This window comes from Cavia porcellus, unplaced genomic scaffold, assembly GCF_034190915.1.
Source record: "Cavia porcellus strain 051 isolate PalLab524CR breed Dunkin Hartley unplaced genomic scaffold, mCavPor4.1 scaffold_5, whole genome shotgun sequence".
Classification (NCBI taxonomy): Eukaryota; Metazoa; Chordata; class Mammalia; order Rodentia; family Caviidae; genus Cavia; species Cavia porcellus.
The window spans coordinates 27754177-27773917 of record NW_026947488.1 but is presented as its reverse complement, the minus strand read 5'-3'; the positions used below and the strand labels follow the sequence as shown (position 1 = coordinate 27773917).

Genomic DNA, 19741 nt, shown 5'->3' with positions numbered 1-19741 from the left:
GATAGTGACAAAAATAAAATGAAATTCACATTTTTTGATCACATCATTTGATCATAGGAATGCTCCCTAGCCATAAAAGGGAAGGTAAATTCCGATATACACAACACAGATAAATCCCAGAATCATTAGCAGCTAGACACAGCCACGCATGATTAGCAAGCCTGTAATCCCAGCGCTCAAGAAGCTGAAGCAAGAGGAGTCCTGCAAGTTTGAGGACAGGCTCCTTATCTCAACACACACACACACACACACACACACACACACAGATGCAACAGTATGTGTCCATTTACATGTGATTCTAGAAAGCATTAACTCACACAGCAACCCAAAGTAGATCAATAGTTCCTTGGATCCAGGTGCAGATGAAACAATGGATTGTAGAGAAACAGGAAGAATCTTATAGGGATGGATGACGGAAATGTTCTGGATGATCTTGATAGCACTGGTGATTATACAGTTTTTAAAACTCAGCAAATGGGGCTGGGGATTTAGCTCAGTGGCATAAGCGCCTGCCTTGCAAGCAAGCAGTCGTAAGTTCGATCCCTGGTGCCGATAAAAACGAAAAAGACAAAAAAAAAAAAAAAAAAAAGATTGTAAAACTCAGCAAATTGATGGGTGTGGTTGGCGTGTAATCCTGATTCTCTGGGAGACTGAGTCAGGAGGGCCTAAAATTTGAGTCCAGTTTGGGCAAATTAGAGACTAAGAGAGATACCATTTCAAAAATAAATAAATAAATAAGGATTGGGTATGTGGCTCAGTGCGCAGATCCAAGATTAAATCCCAGGCACAGAAAGAAAAAAATATATACCTAAGGAAAGAAAGGAAAAGAAAAATGGGCTGGGGCTATAGCTCTGTAGTACAGCACCTGCCTGCAAAGCATAAGGTCCTGAGTTTGATTGCTGGTACCAAAAATACAAACAAACCAGAAAAACAAATTGTAGCATTTACCTTGATGTGGAACATTATACACAAAATACATCTGAATAAATTAGGTTTTTAAACTTTTCTTTGTATATTAAAAATTGTCGGAAAAAAAAAAATGTCAGGTCAGGGATTTAGTTCAGTGGCGTAAGTAACTGCTTGGCAAGCTCCAGGTAGTGAGTTCTATCCCCAGAAACCCTCCCCCGCAAAAAAGTCCCATTCCAGTGATTGAATTTTTTTTTACAAGCTGTTGCTATGTAGCTCAGGCTGTACTGGAATTCATTGTGTAGCCAAGGGTGGCCTCAAAGCGATCCTCTTGCCTCAGCTCCCCTCCCAAGAGCTGGATCACAGGCATGGGACACCATGCTTGGCAAAGTAATTTTAAATAGCAAAAGGTCACTGATTTAAAACTGCAGACCCTTTGAACCAGCTTGGATTATACGACGGATTTTATCTTCATCCCACCGAGTTTTTTCCCTCACTAAAGTCTAAATTATTTTCTTTTCCTGACTGCCAGATAGGTAGGTGGGAGAGGCAGGCACACCTTTTGTCTTTTTTTTTTTTTTTTTTAACTTTTTATCGGTACCAGAGATCAAACTCACGACCGACCGCCTGCTTGCAAGGCAGGTGCTTATGCCGCTGAGCTAAATCCCCAGCCCCCCAGCTTTTGTCTTTAATAATTCTCTATTCTTTGACATGAAAAGGATGCCAGGATCATTTACACCGAATCCCACCTTTCCAATCTTAAAAAGCTGAACAGTTAAAACAAGTACAATTAACAACGTAATACTTGTGAAATGCAGGACACATATTGGTGGCACACACCTCATTACAATTCAGTTCCTTGCTTCTGTTCAATTTCTTTTTAGGGCGGGTACTGGGAATTGAACTCACGACCTCGAGCTTGCCAAGAAGGTGCTTGTGCAGCTGAGCTATATTCCTGGCCCTATCAATTTTTTTTTTTAATCGGTACCAGGGATCGAAGTCACGACCACACACTTGAAAAGAAGGCGCTTATGCCGCTGAGCTAAATCCCCAGCCCCTCTGTCTTCAGTTCTAAGTGAATGTCTTTATCTCACTCCTAAGGGTTTGGAGTTTGTCAGATCTGGCGGAAGATCAGCATAGTGAGGTGCACAAGCCCTAAGTGAATTAATTTACTTTCTTCCTTTTTCTGCTTCTCGGTATCAGGACTCGAACTCATGACCCTGTACTTGCCAGGCAGACACTTGCGACTTTCTTTTCAAAATTGTGGTACTGGCAACTGAATCAAGGCCTTACACATGCTTGTGAAGATTACATAGTGTGTAGAAATGAGATAAAAATAATAACGATAGTTGCAGCGCACCAGTAGACTGCTATTCTAGAAGCTGAGGCAAGAGAATCAGGCCCACGAGTTAGGGACCAACATGGTGCGACCCCATCTCAAAAACAAGCAGGAATAACCACAGCTAACAGTTACTAATATTGTAATGATATATATATTTTTTTTGTCTTTTTCATTTTTATCGGTACCAGGGATCGAACTCACGACTGCCTGCTTGCAAGGCAGGCACTTATGCCGCTGAGCTAAATCCCCAGCCCCTGTAATGATATTTTAGACATCTAGAAAGCATAGGCCAAAGAGAAAAACAATTTTCCCACAGAACCCCACTAAGATGATCAGTCCTCTACCTGGAAAACTCAGGTGGGCAGCCTTATCTTTGCTCTAAGATCCACCCCAAAGCTCCGCCCCCGCATCTGGGTCCTAGTCCGGGCCCTATCCGGATGTCCTTGCCTAGAAAACCCGCCGTGCTCGCGACAGGAGCGCGTGACGCAGGGGGGCGGATAGATAAGCAGAGTGCACCCGGATAGGCCAATAGATTTGGGCGGAAGGGGCGGGTCAGGTCAGGGGGCGGGGTTTTGCCCTCCGCCGGGTTTGGGGCTGGGCTTCCGCGTGCGTTGGTCTGGCGGGCGAGAGCGGGGGCGGGGGCGTGTCTCCAGGGTGGGGCGGGGCGGGGCGAATCTGTGGGGGGCGGGGCGGCGCGCGGCCTAACGGCAGTGGCTGACTCCGCGGTGGCATTGGTGTTGCCGAGCTGTGCGCCGGCGGTTCCCGCGTCGGCGCCTGCGAGGAACTCGGGCCGTAGGCCGAGGCGGGCGGTGCACGGCGGGCGACGCTCTGCGATGGTGGGCGTCCCTGGAGCGGCCGCCTTCCAGCGTAAGCGGGGCGGGAAGGCGGGCTGATGAGGGGGGCGTGTGAGGGGCCTGCAGCGCCGTCGCGTGCCTCGAGGATCCTGAGGGCCCCCACCCTGCCACGGCGCGAGGCCGGGATGGGGAAACTGAGGCCCGAGGCAGGGCAGCGGACCCAAGGTCACGCGGCGGTCCCAGCATTCTTCGGCCCCCGAGGCCACCCTGCGGCTTCCAGCGGCGCCAGAAGGCTCGCGGCTCCTGGTGGGGAGAGGTTGCGGGGACCGGGGCCTCGGAGCGCAGGCCGGGCGCGCGTTCACTGACGCGCCGCGGACAAGTATTGTTTTGTTCTTGGGCTGGGGTCACAACTCTGTCTCGGAGAAAGACGTAGTACACACCCCGCGTTGAAGGGACATGTGGTCGGTGTTGGGGAGGTGCGGCTAGCGCCCCGAGGAGCCTGTAGAGAGCGGCTCGGGGCCCGAATCGCCTGGTTTCGCGTCCTGGGTCCCCCACCGGCTATCTGTGACCTTGGCTGTCTCTGGGTCTCAGTTACCGCGTCTGAAGAATGGGACTGTGATGAGTTCCCTGCAGTCCTCTAGAGCTGCTAAGGTTAGTGAGGTCCGCACAACGCTTGGTGCAAACCTTGGCACGTACACAAGCGTGAAAACTGTCAATTGTGTTCGCGGTTTAGTTGCCTTCTTTGTAAACCTTACTTGGAAAAGTCAGAAACTGGACTTGGGTCGTGGATTTGTTTAGGATTTTATTTTCTGGGCTGTTAGACCTGATCTAGGGGGCAATTGTTATTTTTATTTCCTCGAGACATTCCAATATCTGTGTCGTGTGCCACCTAAAATTGTGAGGTCCTTGGGAGGAGGGGTGGCATCCCTTAATAAGAACAATAAAATTTTAATTGTTTCTCATTACAATGACAGTAACAGCCGACTTGTTTCTTTTTTTCTTTTTAAGCACTGGGAATTTTGCACTCTAATTCATTTAATATTTATTAAACTATCTCTAAGTAAAAAGAACCACTCTAGGCTCTGGAATATAGCAACAAACAACATACACAAGGCTCAGGTTTTGAGTTTAGATGGAAGAGGGAAGAAATTTAGTAAATGAAAAAAACCGATAAATCTATTTTGTATGTTTCTTGTTTAAGTCTGGCAACAGTGTAAATAAAAGTTAAGTATGCCCATTTTATAGAGGATGAGACTGAGGAGCATTAGGAACTCAGCTCTACCTAAAAGGTACTATGTTATTCACATTTTATTTATATATTTATTTTTGGATACTGGGGATATAACTTACAACCTTGCCTTTGCCAAGACTGGCGCTTACACCACTGAATTAAATCCCACACGCTGTTATCAAGCATTTGCTTTTCCTCTTTGTTTGGTGCTTATTAAATGTTGAATTGAAGAAATACAAAGTAGATTCACCCAGTTAAAGTCTTTTCTTAGGTTGGCAGTTTGCACTCTTATTTTGATCCATTCCTTTTGGAATTTATAACTAAAGAGAAGCAGACAGGTGACTCTTTAGATCTGACAAAGAAATACTCTCAGTATAGGAAAAAGACCTTTTCTCTAAATTTATTTATTTTTGTTCTGCATACTGGAGATTGAATCCAAGGCTTTTGCATTGAATTAACCCAGCCTTTTGGGTCTCCCTGAGTTGCTAGGGCCATTTTTTCTCCTGCTTCAGCCTTCCTCAGTGCTCAGATGACAGATGTATACCATCATGCCCTGTTGAATTTAAATTTTCCAGTTTGAAATATGCCCAGAAGCACAGCTACTTCTGGTTGTTATTTAAGTTATTTTTCTTTTATTTTCCTAAGGGAATTCTATCTTAAATTCCAAGACTGTGCTTTTTCTGTACTTTTTCTTTTCATCTAGAAAAATGTATGAATTGTATCCAAATGCAGTGGTAGCCAGAAATTTGTGATGCACACCTGTCATCCCAGCACCCTGGGAATGTGAGGCAGGAGGATCATAAATACAAGCTCAACCTGGGCTACGTAATAGCAAGACCCTGTCTCAAAAAAGGGGTTGGGACATAGACCTGGATTTAATTCCTGGTACTCCCCTCCCTACCACACACAAAATGAAGTGGTACTGAGAAGATTTCTTTTTTTTTATGAAGGTCCTTAATGACACATTCACCTTCAACATTGACCATCTGCTGTGCATTACAGAAGCTTATCTAATGTTTGTCTTGTTACTTTTGGTTTTTTGAGACAGGGTTTTGCTATGTAGTTCAGTCTGGCCTTGAACTCACCATGTAGCCCAGGCTGGGCCTCAAATTTAAGGCTGTTCGGGCTGGGGATTTAGTTCAGTGGCATAAGCGCCTGCCTTGCAAGCAGGGCAGTCGTGAGTTCGATCCCCGGTACCGATAAAAAGGGAAAAAGACCAAAAAAAAAAAAAAAAAAAAAAAAATTTAAGGCTGTTCTGCACCAGCCTTTGAAGGGCTAAGCTTGCAGGCATCATTTCTGCAGCCAGTGTCTTTCTTTTTCTTTTTTAACATATAGTCTTGATTGGTTTTTATAGTTTTTAACTGTAGTACTGGGAAAAGAGAACATAGGAAGGAGCTCAGACCCTGAAGTAGAGTCCCTGGGGATGCAGTCTAGCATGCTGGCTTCAGGTATTCATTCTGTCAGGAAATGTAGTTAAATACACACACACACACACATACACACATAGGAATATTTGTTTGGTTGTACATTGTTTTACATTTTACAACTTGTGCAGAAATACCTGTTTTACAGAAGGGTGAGCAAAGAATAGGTAAAAGTCGTTAAGTTTTGTATTTAATGCATTATTTAACCTTTATTTTTTTCATCTAAAAATTTAGATGAGTTTCTACTTCACTTGCAGTTTTATTACAGTGCGAATATAGGCTAGGATGGCATACATGTTGGTTTATGTAAAGTACTTAAATAGTGTTTGAAACAGTTTTGGATGCTGTAGTGGTTACAAGTATTTAGATTTATTAAGAATCTCTCAGTTTATAGGGGCTCTGCACAGATAAACTGGTAGTAATAAAGTGCTGAAAGCACTGTAAGTAAAGGAAGGTAGAGGAAGCATAATTTTTAGTTCTTTTGAGTGTCCAAGTAAGCACCAGATAAAGAGGTGATACTCAAACCAGGCCTAAAGAAGGAAAGGGGTTTTTTTTCCTTAAGAAATAAAAGAAAGGTGCTGTACCATACTGTCTGAGGATACAGTGTGGAAAATTTGGAGACTGGAGCACTTGGTGAGGGCAGTTCATAAGAAACCTGAGTGAAGCTTATATATCTTGTTAACAGTGTAACAGTGAATTCAGGTTGGAGTTGTGGCTGGCACAGGCCAGATGGGAAGGAAACCTATTCCAGAACTTTTCACCGCACCACAGTTCTTTCCTCTCCTTGATGTTTACCTTATTCTGCCTATTTAGTTGTCTAAAAAGTTAAGTTTCTGAGGGTGTGGGGATATATAGCTCAGTGGTAGAGCACTTGCCTACTATTCTGTCTTGGGTTGGATTTGTAGATTCTTTTAAAAAAGAAAGAACAAAACAACAAATTAGAAGAACTAAAAGCTCCAGGTAAGCACATTCCAAATTGGTTATTGCCTCATGGTGGTTCTACTTATGTATGTCATACTGATATATTTAGGCCCCACAAAAAGTAAGATTAAGAGGCTGAGGCAGGAGGATCCTTGTGAGTTTGGGGTCATCCTGGACTACAAAGTGAGTTCAAGACTAGTCTGAACTGCATAGTTGAGACCCTATTTCAAAAAGACAAAAAAAAAAAGACCAAAAAAAAAAATTGAAAGCAGTATATTCTGGGGCCTGTTATCCTTGAGATTTATATGCTTCCAGCAGCTCTTGAGTTTATCACTGAGCAAGTAGTGTTCTTGCTACGCAATTAGGAATTTTTTTTTTTTTTTGATACTGGGGATCAAATTCACAATCTTGTTCTTTTTTTTTTTTTGTCTTTTTCCTTTTTATCGGTACCAGGGATCGAACTCACAACTGCCTGCTTGCAAGGCAAGCGCTTATGCCGCTGAGCTAAATCCCCAGCCCCTACAATCTTGTTCTTGCCTGGCCCCTCAATTAGGAAGATTTAAATTATGGTTAGAAACCTAGTTTAGTTTAAGAAGGCAGGGATATACATGAGCTAGGTTGTTTGACATAATGAAAAAAGCAGAATTTGGAGCTTGAGACCTGTTTGTCCTGGGAAATTACTCAACCCAACATTTAATGGTTTGTTTAATCTGTAAGTGGAGATAATTCCTGCTTAATAACAATAATGACTAACTGAAATTTTATTTTGAGCTAGATGCCAGACCATGCATTATACTGACCCTTTACTTTTTAGTTCTCCCTTTACTAGTTCCGGTTGACCTTGAATTCACTGTCCAGGATAGCCCAAATTTGTGGAATCCTCCTGTCTCAGCCTCCTGAGTGCTGGGATTATAGGAGTGTGCCACCACACCCATCTCTTTTTGTTTCTGGTGTTTTTTTTTTTTTTTTTTTTTGCCTTTTTGAGACAGGGTCTCACTATGTAGTTCAGGCTGGCCTTGAGCTCACTTTGTAATCCAGGCTGATTTTGAACTCATAACTATGCCCCTGCCTCAGCCATCAGAGTACTAGGATTATACCACCCCTGGCTGTCATTTTAGTTTAGAATTGACTTTTCAGTGAGCTATATGTAGAATTCGGTTATAAATTTATCTGTTAAGAACAAAGTTAGCATTTGACCTCCTTTGTGTAAGGGTTGTTGACTTTGAGTATTTAGAAAGTTGGAATTTACTAGATTGAATTGTGTTTTAGACCCTTTGTCTTCAACTTTTTTTTTTAATTGGGATATTGTTATGTATATACTTTTTTATTTTTGTCTTTTTTGAGGCAGGGTTTCAACTATATGGTTCAGGCTGGTCTTGAACTCACTTTGTAGCACAGGCTACGCTTGAAATCAAGGCGATCCTCCTGCCTCAGTTTCCTGAGTGCTGGGAATACAGGTGTGTGCCACAATGCCCTGCTTGGGGATATTGTTATTTTGAGAGAGTCTTACTAAATTGCCTAGGCTGGCCTTGAATTTATAGTCCTCCTGCCTCAATCTTCCACAGGGCTCGTGCCACAACGTCTGGCTTTGTTTTCCTCTTAGTTTTTTGAATAAATTTATGTTGGTTTGGAACCAGCTGGCTTTCTCACATGTGAATAGATCCTAAAAATAAGTAGAGGCTGGGAATATAGTTTGGTGGCAGAGTATGCTTGCCTAGCATGTGTAAGGCTCTGGATTTGATCTCCCACACTGGAAAAAGAAATTAAAAGAGTTTGATGTTAGGCTTGTTTGAGTACTAAGGCTGTTATGTGGGAGTAGCCTTTATCATGCTGGGGTGGAACCAAGGTCCTCATACATACTACGCAAGGGCTCTACTTCTCAGCTACATATACCCTCAGGGTGTAATTGAAAATAGGCTTTTGGATCAATTCTTTGAATTTAATGAACATCTTTAGATAGAATGGTTTACTTGATAGTGTATAATGAATGAATGGAAGAATAGAATCAAGATGAGTCAATTTACTAAATTCCTATTACTTTCAGATTAAGGAAAACAAGAGAAAAGTGAAGAAGTAAGGTTTTCTATTCTAGTTTTATTTTCATTCCTTAGTTCTAGAGGATTGTTTTGAACCTCATAATATAGAAAGTGGCCACTGGATTTTAAAGATTTGCTTGAAGTCCCTGAAAGTTTGAAAGCTAGTGAAAGACAATCTCTCCCTTATGTTTTATCTATGCTTTGGTAAAAGAGGCCTCAATAGTGCTATACTGATGGTGCACAAGTGCAATATGAGCTAGTGCATGTACATGTAACAGATCTTGTTTCTGAGTTTCATGATAGCTGGTTATAAGTAGCTTTTTGCCTTTGTCTCTGGTCTCTTAAGTCCTCGAGGCTATGTGAAATTCTAGGGACTGGCTTTCCATAGAATCAAACTTCTAGAAAGAGTTCTGTAGCAGTTATGTCAACTGAATATGATTATTAAGTCCAGTTTAATTCTTTATTTTAAAATTTATTTTGGGGGAGAGTACCAGGAATCAAACTCAGGACCTTGTGCTTGCCTGGCAAGCGCTTGTGCCGCTGAGCTCCAGTTTATTTCTTTAAAAAAATTTTTTTTTGTTTTTGAGAGAGGGTTTTGCTATATATTCCAACCTTCCCTTGAACTCATCATGTAGCACAGGCTGGCGTTGAACTCACGGGGATCCTTCTTCCTCAGTCCTTTTCTGTGCTGGAATTACAAATGTCACTGTCATGTCCGTTTTGTTTATCTGTTTGTTTTGTTTTGTTTTTAGGACTGGAAATCAAACTCAGAAACTTGTACTTGCATATGCCATTGAGCTATATACATGGCTTTTTAAAAAAATTTTATTTAAGGAGAAAAAAGAAAAAAAAACAGAAAAAGGGTACAAGTTATACAGAATTTCAGAAAAAATATACAGTAGGAAACCACTAGTTAATTACATATTGTCATCTTAGAAATAGTTGTTGAAGTTACAAAATTAAAGCATATAGAGGGGACTTTCAAACAGTGAGACTGCAAACAGTTTTGTTCAATGATCCCACAAAACTCAGTAATATGGTTATCTATCTTATACACTTAAATATATATGCAGTTATATCTTTTAGAGAACTTTCTTTTTCTTTCTTTTGTACAATGGCAATTACACATTTTGGGTTTTATTACTCCCACAGTTCTTATTACTTGTTTTTTTTTTTTTTTTTTTTTAAAGAAAGTAAAACCAAATGTGACATACTAGGACAGAGTCAGTCAAATCAAAAGGATGGACATAATACATAATGTAAAAACAAAATACAAGGTGATCAACAATGGTTACCATAATGCCTCTTGTTATCTTAAGAAGAATTGCCTATATCATCAGTTATAATAAAATTGAACAAAACAGTAAAGAATAAGACCAATAAAACCAAAACATTGGAGATATTAGAGGACTTCAAAAGAAGATGATAGTCAACCAGAATGGGCATCACAATGAATCTTATTGTCTTCATAGTTGTTGCCTATACTTTCAAACTTGGTACTATCAAGCATAACAGAATAGAGGAAAATCAGTCAAAACAAGATGGTGAGAGCAATACAGAGTTTCAAATCAAGTTATAAGGAAATCAAAGTGGGTTACTATAATATATCCTGCTATTTTTAATTTATTTTTCCCTTAATTAAAATGATAAAAATGAAAAAGTAGATAATAAAAAGGAGATTGAGATAAAAAAAGAGGGCATAACAATAAAACAGCGCAGGTCAAAACATAGCCATTTAAGCAAAATAGTGTTTCACCACAAGATAATCTCGACATAATAGTAGTTACCATAGTGTCTCTTCCCTTAAAATCTTTGGGTATAACTTCGTATACTGTAGCATCAAACATATGAAGACAATGTAAAACCGTTCAAGAGAATGACAGTATTACAGGGTATTTAGAATCAACTAACAGAAAATTAACAATGGTTTCTGTATAATCTCCTTGTCTATAAAAGTTTTGTTTATATTATCACATATAATAAAATCCAGTAAGATACAACACATTAAAACTGATGGAGACAGAAGAACAAAAGCTTGATGGGACTTCAAAACAAGAGGATATTAAATCAGCACTACCTACTATGATGTCTTGTTTTCTCCAAAATGGCTGTTCCTACCATCCAACCTTCTCTGCCTCATTTCTGTTGAGCTCTTTTTCTGTTGTTGGTTGTCAGTTTGTCCTCTTCATTTCGTTTTCTGCTCCATTCATTGTGGCCGCTCTGCCACTGTTTCTGGAATCTTGGTATTTTTCATTTTTAGAATATCCTGCAGTAATCTCTGTAGAGTTGAATTGGTGGTTGCAAATTCCCCTAGTTCCTCTTTATCCTGGAAGTACCTTGTTTCTCCATTAATTTCTAGGGACAGTTGTGCAGGATATATCAATCTTGGCTGGAGGTTATTATCTTTCAAAGCTTAAATTATTTCCCCCCACGCTCTTCGTGATTTGATGGTTTGTGCCGAGAAGTCTGCTGTAATTCTGATGGATGTTCCCTTGTAAGTGATCTGTTTCTTGTTTTTGATGGCTTTTAATATTCTGTTCTTATATTGGATTTCTGGAATTTTGATTATTATATGCCTGGGTGTAGCTCTGTTTGGGTTGTAGATGGCTGGGGTTTTGCATGCCTCATACATCTGAGTATCTTAACCTTTTGCTAAATTAGGGAAATTCTCCTGGATTATTTCTGTGAATAGCTTTTGTAGTTCATTTGTTTGAGTCCGTACTTCTTTTCATGCTTTTTTTTTTTTTTTTTTTTTTTGTCTTTTTCCTTTTTATCGGTACCAGGGATCGAACTCACAACTGCCTGCTTACAAGGCAGGCGCTTATGCCGCTGAGCTAAATCCCCAGCCCCTTCCCTACTTCTTTTATGTTCTTAATTCTTAAGTTATAGATCTGTTTATCATCTTCTAGCCTTTGTATTATTGCTGTTTGTTTTCTTGTTATTTTTAAGAAGTTTTTCATTTCATGTTCCCACCTTACAAATCTGCCCTCCAGTTCTGATAATCTATCCTTAGTTTCTTTCAAGCTGTTATGCCAGCTTTCGACAGAGTTTTTAGTTTCCTGGTAATCTCTTTGAACCTGCTTCATGTATTCTATGTTTTCTCTATTTTCTCTATCAAACAATTCTCCCCTTTTTTTCTGTTCTTCCATTCCACCATCTGTTTTTTCTTGGGTGGTGCTTAGCATTTCTCTTAACTATTCTACTTATTTCTTGCTTTATTTCATTAAATACTTCATTTTTGTACTCGTCTATGAGGCCCCGGAGATACCGCTTTATATCTATAGGTGCCATGTTTGATATTACATGTTTTCTGTCTTCATTCTCTTTTGCATTTACCTTTACTGCATCAGTGTTCTCAGGATTGGGGACTGAGGACCCTTTCTTGTTGCTCCCTTTCCCCATACTTTTTGTTCCTTCCATATAAACGCATGTAGGAGGCCCAGTTTTTTTTTTTTCTCTTTGTCTGTTACAGTTTGTTTGAATCCGCCAGCTAGGTGTTCCCGCCCACTGCAGTGTATACTAGGGAGACACAGACCTGGGCAGCCTCTGTTGGGCCCACCCTTCCAGGTCAACCTACTGAATGCTTCACTGCTAGGGTGTACCGCCAGGCACAGGGACCTGATTTGGGCTAGCCTACTGGATCTTAGTCTGCGGCCTCACCAGGCCAAGTGCTCCCCACCATTCCCACTTGAGAGGGGAATATGCAACTAAAGTCACTGCCGGGCCCTGTTCCGGCTTGTCTGCTCGTTCCCAGAATGTCCTCTGTTGGAGCCTCCTAGTCTATGAAAGGGTCCCCATTTCTCTCACCACAGGTTGATTCAGGGCTCCCTGCCAATCCAGCTCTCAACGTCGTTTGGTTCGCGGATTCCAGCTCTCAGAGCTTTCGTGCGTCTCTCTCCCTGCTGTGCGGATTGGGACGCAGTATGGGCAGCAGGAAATTCAAATCGGGGCTTCCAATGGCACGGGATCCTGAGATTCTATCTGTTCTTGTTATAGCATCAGGATTGCATTTCCAGTTGGTTTCTCTCAGCTTAGTTTGTTCTGGGTCGGCAGGGTACATCTCCCCTCGCGTAGGACTCCTCACACGGCACCACTCCTGGATTCTAAACTGGTAATCTCAGAGAGCCTCCGCGGCTGCTGTTATTTGGCTGCCATGTTCTCCCAGAAGTCTTTTTTTTTTTTTTTTTTTTGTACCAGGGATTGAACTCTCAACCACGCGTTTGCCAAGCAGGCACTTACACCAGTGAGCTAGCCCCTGGCCCCTTGATAGTTCAGACCTTGAACTCACTGTGTAACCCAGACTGGGCTTGCACTCCTGGCAGTTCTCTTGCCTAAACCTCCCTAGTCCTGGAATCATAGGCAGTTTGCCATCACACTGCTACTACTCATTATTAGCAGTATTTGAAAATAGGTTTTTGGATCAATTATTTGAATTTAATGAACATCTTTAGATAGAATGGTTTACTGCTAATGAGTAGTAGACATACTATGCATACCTAGTTCACTGTCACTGTCATAATTCATTTGAGTTCACTGTTGAATGTTCACTGTCATAATTCATTTGCTGTACATTGAAATCAGTGTCAAATGTCCACTATTTTTACCTTCCAGTTCATGCCGCCTTCTTTTTAGTAGATTAGAGGCTTCTTGACATGTGTTCTAGGGGAGCCCAGAGCTCTCTGAAAATGTTACACTTTCCATTATCTTTCTTTAGCTTTTCCCTTGCAGTCATTCTTTTTTTTTTGGTACTTGAGATTCAACACATGACCCATGCTTGCCAGGCATACGCTTATATCACTGAGCTATATCCGCAGACTGACAGTCATTCTTATTACATATTTTTCTTTTTGTGGTGGTGGAAATTGAACCCAAGGCATCACACATGGTAGGCAGTTGCTATCCTACTGAGGAACATCTACAGACCTCTTTTTTTTTCTTCTTCTTCTTCTTCTTTTTGAGACAGAGTTTCACTGTGCAGCCCAGGCTGCTCTTGAACTCGCTTTGTAGCCCAGGCTGGCTACTTGTAGTGATTCTCCAGTCTCAGCTTCTCAAGTGCTGGAATTAGCAGGAATGCATCCCCACACCTGGCCCACAGACCTTTAATTTTTTTATTTAGGGGCAGTATATTGCCAAACTTCCCAGGTAAACTTGAATTTGTGGTTTTCTTGCCTCAGTCCCCTTGAGTAGCTGGGATTAAAGGTATTTGCCACTGTGTCTGGCTTATGTCTTATTAAAAAGTATTCAAGAGCCAGGCATGGCGGCAAACACTTTAAGTAAAATTAAGAATAACTCAAATCTTAGCATTTGGGAGGTACAGGTAGGAGAATCTCAACGAGTTTGAGGCCAACCTGAACTCATTACATAGTGAGACTCTGTCAAAAAAAGTACCCAAAAGGGGCCAGGAATTTAGCTCAGCAGTACAAGTACCACATGTGATAGTACACATCTGTTATCCAAGTACTTGAGAGACTGAAGTAGGAGGATGGAGGGAAATGGAGGCCATCATCCTGGGCTACAGAGGAAGACCCTGTCTTTAAAAAAGAAAAAAAAAGTTAAGGTACAATTTAAAGATGGCTCTGCTAGAAGTATACTTGTTCAGAGGTATCATAAATTGGCCTTAGTGATGAATTGGTGAGGAGGGATGCAACAGAAACTCAGCAGCTTTTATCAGTTCATCCCATATTTTTCCTGATCTTAATAGTGAAGCAGATGATGTCGGTGAACATCAAAAACCCAAGAAATGTTCATGCTAATTTTGCATGGCTCTGTGAGGAGCTGTCAGATGTGGATCATCACTTGTGGTAGATCATCTATGCACTGAACTTTTAGTTCTTTAAGATTTAATTCTCACCAAGCATGGTGGCACATACTTGTAATCCTGGCACTCGGGTGAGATAGGCAAGAGAATCACCTTGAATTCAAGGCCAGCCTGGACTACATAGTGAGACTCTAGCCAAAAAAAGATTTAATTCTCTCCCTCTATTTTGTATTACTGTGATTAAACACAGAAATCAAAGTAAAATTAAGAATAACTCAAAACTAGGCATCCTTTCATCTGAATTTATAGCTTTGGATTTGGCTAGACCATTTAATTAAATTAGCTGATGGTGACTACTGACCTCTTCAGCAGCTCAAGTGAAATGTTAGTATCAGGCAATGCACAGCTTGCTGATAACACTATTTTGACCTTGTCCTCTCTTACAGATGTTTCCCTTATTTCTTTGTTAACTTAGCCAGCTATGCAGAAGCCTTGCCTGCTTTTAATTTTTCAAAGCCACATGAGAACAGACATTCAAACAGCACAGATTTATCTCAGTTGGTTCAAGTGCTTACCTGGTAAGTGTGAGGTCATGAATTCATTCCCTGGTACCAACAAAACAAAACAAAACAGCACAGATTTATTCATTTTGTACTTATATCCCTAGAGCTACACTAAACATACTCATAACTTTCTTTAATTCACTTGCTTTTGACTAGGTTACTGTCTCTTTACTGCTACCTATTGTCCCTCTGTCTCCACCCCACCAAATAAAAGATAATGTAACTAGTGACTTTTTTTTGGTACCAGGGAATTGAACTCAGGACCTTGCACTTGCCATGCATGTGCTGTGCTGTTGAGCTATCGCCCTGGCCCAAGGCAGTTTTCTCTACTAAAAATATGGCAGGGATTTCTCATCTTTTTTTTTTTTTTTTTTTTTTTTAAGTGATAGCAAATCAATCTAGGGCCTCATACATCACCAGCAAGTGCTGTACAGATTTATAGCCCTAGCCAGAAGCTTTTTCTCTCTCTTCCCTCCCTTCCTCTCTTAGTCTTTGTTAGAGTCAGTCAAACAAAACAATGAATGTGATATGGGACTTCAAAACAAGATTAAAGGAAATCAATAATGGCTACCATAATGCCTCTGATTATCTTAAAAAATAACTGTCCATACCATCAGACATAATAAAATCAAACAAAACAGAACAGAATAAAGCCAGTTAAAACAGAACAATGAAAGCAATGTGGGACATCAAGATAATAGGAAATCAGGGGCTGGGGATTTAGCTCAGCGGCCTGCCTTGCAAGCAGGCAGTTGTGAGTTTGATCCCTGGTACTGATAAAAAGGAAAAAGACAAAAAAAAAAAAAAGGAGATCAACAATGACTACCATAATGCCCTTGTTATCTTCAAAGTAGCTGCCTATACCATCAGATGTAATCAAATCAAAACAAAATAGTATAAAATCAAAATGAAAGCAATACAAGGCTTGAAACAATAATAATAGGAAATCAATAATGGCTACCATAATATATTTTGTTATGTTTGAAATAGTTGCCCATGCCATCCAGTATAATCAAACAAAACAAATCAAAACAGACTCAAGTCTTTTTCCTTCTGTCCCTCACACTGTCCCTCCCTTCTCCACCCCCACCCTTTTCTTTTGTGGTACTAGGGATTGAATCTAGGTCTTCACATTGAGCTACATCCCTATCATACCTAGCTCCGTGTTACATTTCTTGTCTTTATTTTTGTTTGCACCTAAAGAAGTGGAAAAATTTTTGAGAGAAGGTAGAAAACATTTCATCTTTTTTTTCTTTTTCTGTTTCTTTTTTTTGTGGTACTGGAGGGTTGAACTAGGTTCTTCGCATTGAGCTACATCTATACCCCTTCACTTTTTGTGTGGTACCAGGGATTGAACTCATGACCTCATGCTTGCCAGGTAGGTACTTATGGCACTGAGCTAAATCCCTGGTCCTATTTTGGTTTTTTTGAGATAGAGTCTCCATATGTAGTCCAGGCTGGCCTCAAACTTGTGGCAGTACTCCTGCCTCAGCCTCACAAGAGCTAGGATTACAGGTGTGTGGCACATGTTTTGTTTTGAGACAGGGACTAAGTCACTAGGTTGTCCAGCAGATTAGGCTCAAACTTTCGATCTTTGTCCTTTACCCTCCCAGAATACTGGGATTACAAGTGTGTACCACATACCTAGCTCAGGAAACAAGTCATTTTCAGATCTAGTTTAAAGATAGAGGCTGTCAAGAGAGGGAATTGAGAATGGTGAGGGAAAAGTGGGGGATGACCTTATGGTCTTAGCTCCTTTGGCACTCTCCAGCTGCTTAGAGCTCCTCCTTAATTTTCCTGTATGTTGATGTGGCTATATGCAGTCATCATGTATTAATTATAGGAATATGTTCTGAGAAAAGCATTATCAGTTGATTTTGTTATTGTGTGAACATTATAAAGTGTACTTCTAACCTAAATGGTATACCCTATTGGACATGTACGCTGTGGTATATACTATTATGTTTCATTGTTGACAGAATTGTTTTGGGGTTCGTGAATGTTGCCCTTTCTGAAATATATCACACATATATTGGCCAATATGAGGTCCTGACTTTGAGACCTGATACCAAAAAAAAAAAAAAGTCATATATAAATTATAAGCTACTTAGAAAAACAAAAATAAACATTTAAGGATGACCTATGTTATATAATACAGACTTTTTTGTATTTTGTATTTTTTGGGGGGTGGTGGTGCTGGGCTTGCATCTCACCCTCATTTTTTTTTTTTTTTCCTTTTTCTTTTTAAGATAGGGTTTCTGCTGTGTAGCCCAGGCTGTCCTGAAAGTTGGCGATCTTCCTGCTTCAGCCTCTGAAGTACTGGGAGTATAGATGTGCACCACCCCACACTCAGCCTGTTTCTCTTTTACATGTAGGTGTGGGAGAAGATGATGTTTATCATTCCAGGCCTTCCTCTTGCTTCAATTTCAAAAGCAGGGCAATCTTGAACAGTTCATCATTTGTGAAAGACAGACAATCATGCTTCTCCTATCTACTCTTAAAGTGCTTTTTAACATGCTTTTTAACGTGTTTTGAACAATGTTATTACATGGATAGCTTTGTTACACTAATATATATATTATACACACACACATATATATATACCTTGTTACACTATAATTTGTAAATTTGTAGCAACTTCTATAGTTATGGGAACAAGTTTGCATAGAAATAAGGGGAGAAGGAATTTTTTTTTTTTTTTTTTTGTCTTTTTCATTTTTATCGGTACCAGAGATCGAACTCAAGACCACCTGCTGCAATTCAGGTGCTTATGCCACTGAGCTAAATCCCCAGCCCCGGGGAGAAGGAATTTAATATGAAAGCTGAGTGGTAGAATTGCCCCGCACTTGGGAGATTGAGGCAGGAGGATCACCATGAGTTTGGGGCCAGCCTGGACTACATAGTGAGTTCAAGGCCAACCTGAACTGTACAGTGAGACCCTGCCTCAAAAAACAAAACAAGCAAAAAACAAAAACATAAAAAGTTAAGCACTACAGATAAAGTAAAAATTTTCACCCTAGTCTAAGGGAAGTCAGCCATTTACTGACATTTTGGTGATGGAACTGTTGGATGCAGGGACAATAAGTGCTGTGTGGCTACCAAGAGAGTTAGGACACACTCTCTGTCCTCAGCTTACAGTCTTGTCTTTCTGTGTCTACTTTGCTGCTCTATTAAGGAAATTGGGATTTTGATTAAGTTTGAATAGTGATTATTCATCTTTTCCCCTTGTAATTGATGCTAGTGGGGAGTAAGTATTATGTTGGGACCCAGTGAAGGATTTTGGTTCAATCAGTGGAGGCAGAGATTTTTTGAAGAAAAATGGGAATGCCATCAATGCCTTAGAACTGCCTAACACTTAACTGCAGCTATGGACATCAACAGTTGGCTTGCTGTGATCTTTCTGTATGTCTCTAAATAGTCCGTGCTAATTTTGTGGCTGTTGATCTCTAAGGAATGATGTGGCATATGATGAGACTTTCCATAGAAATCATAGCTATTAAGTAGTAATTTGAAATACTAATATCAATTCTTTTTTTTTTTTTTTTACTGGGGATCGAACTCATGACCTTGTGCTTGCCAGGCAGGCAGTTAAGCAGCTGAGCTAAATCCCCGGCTAAAATCAGTTCCTGATTATATGAATGTTCCTTGTTTTGTAGATTATTTTAGCTCTTTTGCCATCTCAATTTCTTGGTTCTTGGTACTCTGAGAATTGAGTTCAGTGAATTATTTACTGTATTTGAGAGGTCTGATATTTGTGTTCTTTTAGGAAAACAGCCAATTACACTAGAAGAGAGTCTTAATGATGAGTTATAATTACATCTACAAAAGGTCACTGGTATTCTAAGATACCTTTTCAAATGCACACTTTCACTTTGTTGAAGCCCCTTGTACCAAATTGGGCTACAGGTATAAAGAGAGTTCTGAAATGCTGGAGCAGTTTACATGTCGTGGATAGCGTCAATACTAAAAATGGTAAGCAGTGGTAATGGCACGTATAGATGCTCACCAAGTTTTGGCATCTGACCTAATGAGTATATTTGCATGTATGGGTGTGTGACAAAAAAAAGTTTGTTAGAAAAGTGTTGCTCGGGGCTGGGGATTTAGCTCAGTGCCATAAGCACCGGCCTTGCAAGCAGGCAGTCGTGAGTTCGATCCCTGGTGCCGATAAAAACGAAAAAGACAAAAAAAAAAAAAAAAAAAAAAGGAAAAGAAAAGTGTTGCTTATCTTGAATTAAATGTTTTTCCTTTAAAAATAATTTTTAGGTTAATATTTGTAATGGCAATGTATTTACATAATTCACTACTCACTGCATAACTACAGGAATGGTGGCCTATATCTTCTGGTATTCCAGCTACCCAGGAGGCTGAGGTGGGTATATTGCTTGAACCTAGGAGTTCAGAGCCAGCCTAGGCAACATAGTGTGCCAGCCATCTAGACCTGTACCATTACAGTCACTTAGATTGTTTTTTTTTTTTTTTTCAGCATTGGGAATTGAACCCCCAGTACTTTCATACTGAGTGACATTCACAGCCCTTTTTATTTTAACACAGGGCCTCCCAAAGTGCTGGAGTTACAGGTGTGGGCCACAGATCCTGGTTGTCCAGGCTGGTCTTATGGGCTCAAGTAGCCTCTCATGTCACTGGGACTACAGGCATGAGCTTTGAAAATTGTTTTTTATCATCATAGAATCATGGGCAGTGATTAGATGTTCTACTTTTTTTTTTTTCCTCCTTTCTGTTTAGGACAGGACAGGATCTTGCTATGC

At 40.5% G+C, this 19741-nt stretch overlaps 1 protein-coding gene across 4 annotated transcripts in view; it reads left to right on the top strand.

Moving 5' to 3' along the window:
• The first annotated feature begins 2932 nt into the window (after window positions 1–2932).
• Window positions 2933–19741, top strand: part of Cbfa2t2 (CBFA2/RUNX1 partner transcriptional co-repressor 2) — a 144468-nt gene continuing 127659 nt past the window's right edge. For 2 of the 4 annotated variants that reach the window (XM_005002722.4, XM_003467727.5), the window contains exon 1: window positions 2933–3115. In XM_005002722.4, coding sequence (XP_005002779.1) covers window positions 3082–3115 — 34 coding nt within the window. In that variant the 5' untranslated portion in view covers window positions 2933–3081. The other 2 variants (XM_063248509.1, XM_063248507.1) reach the window with 2 other exon arrangements.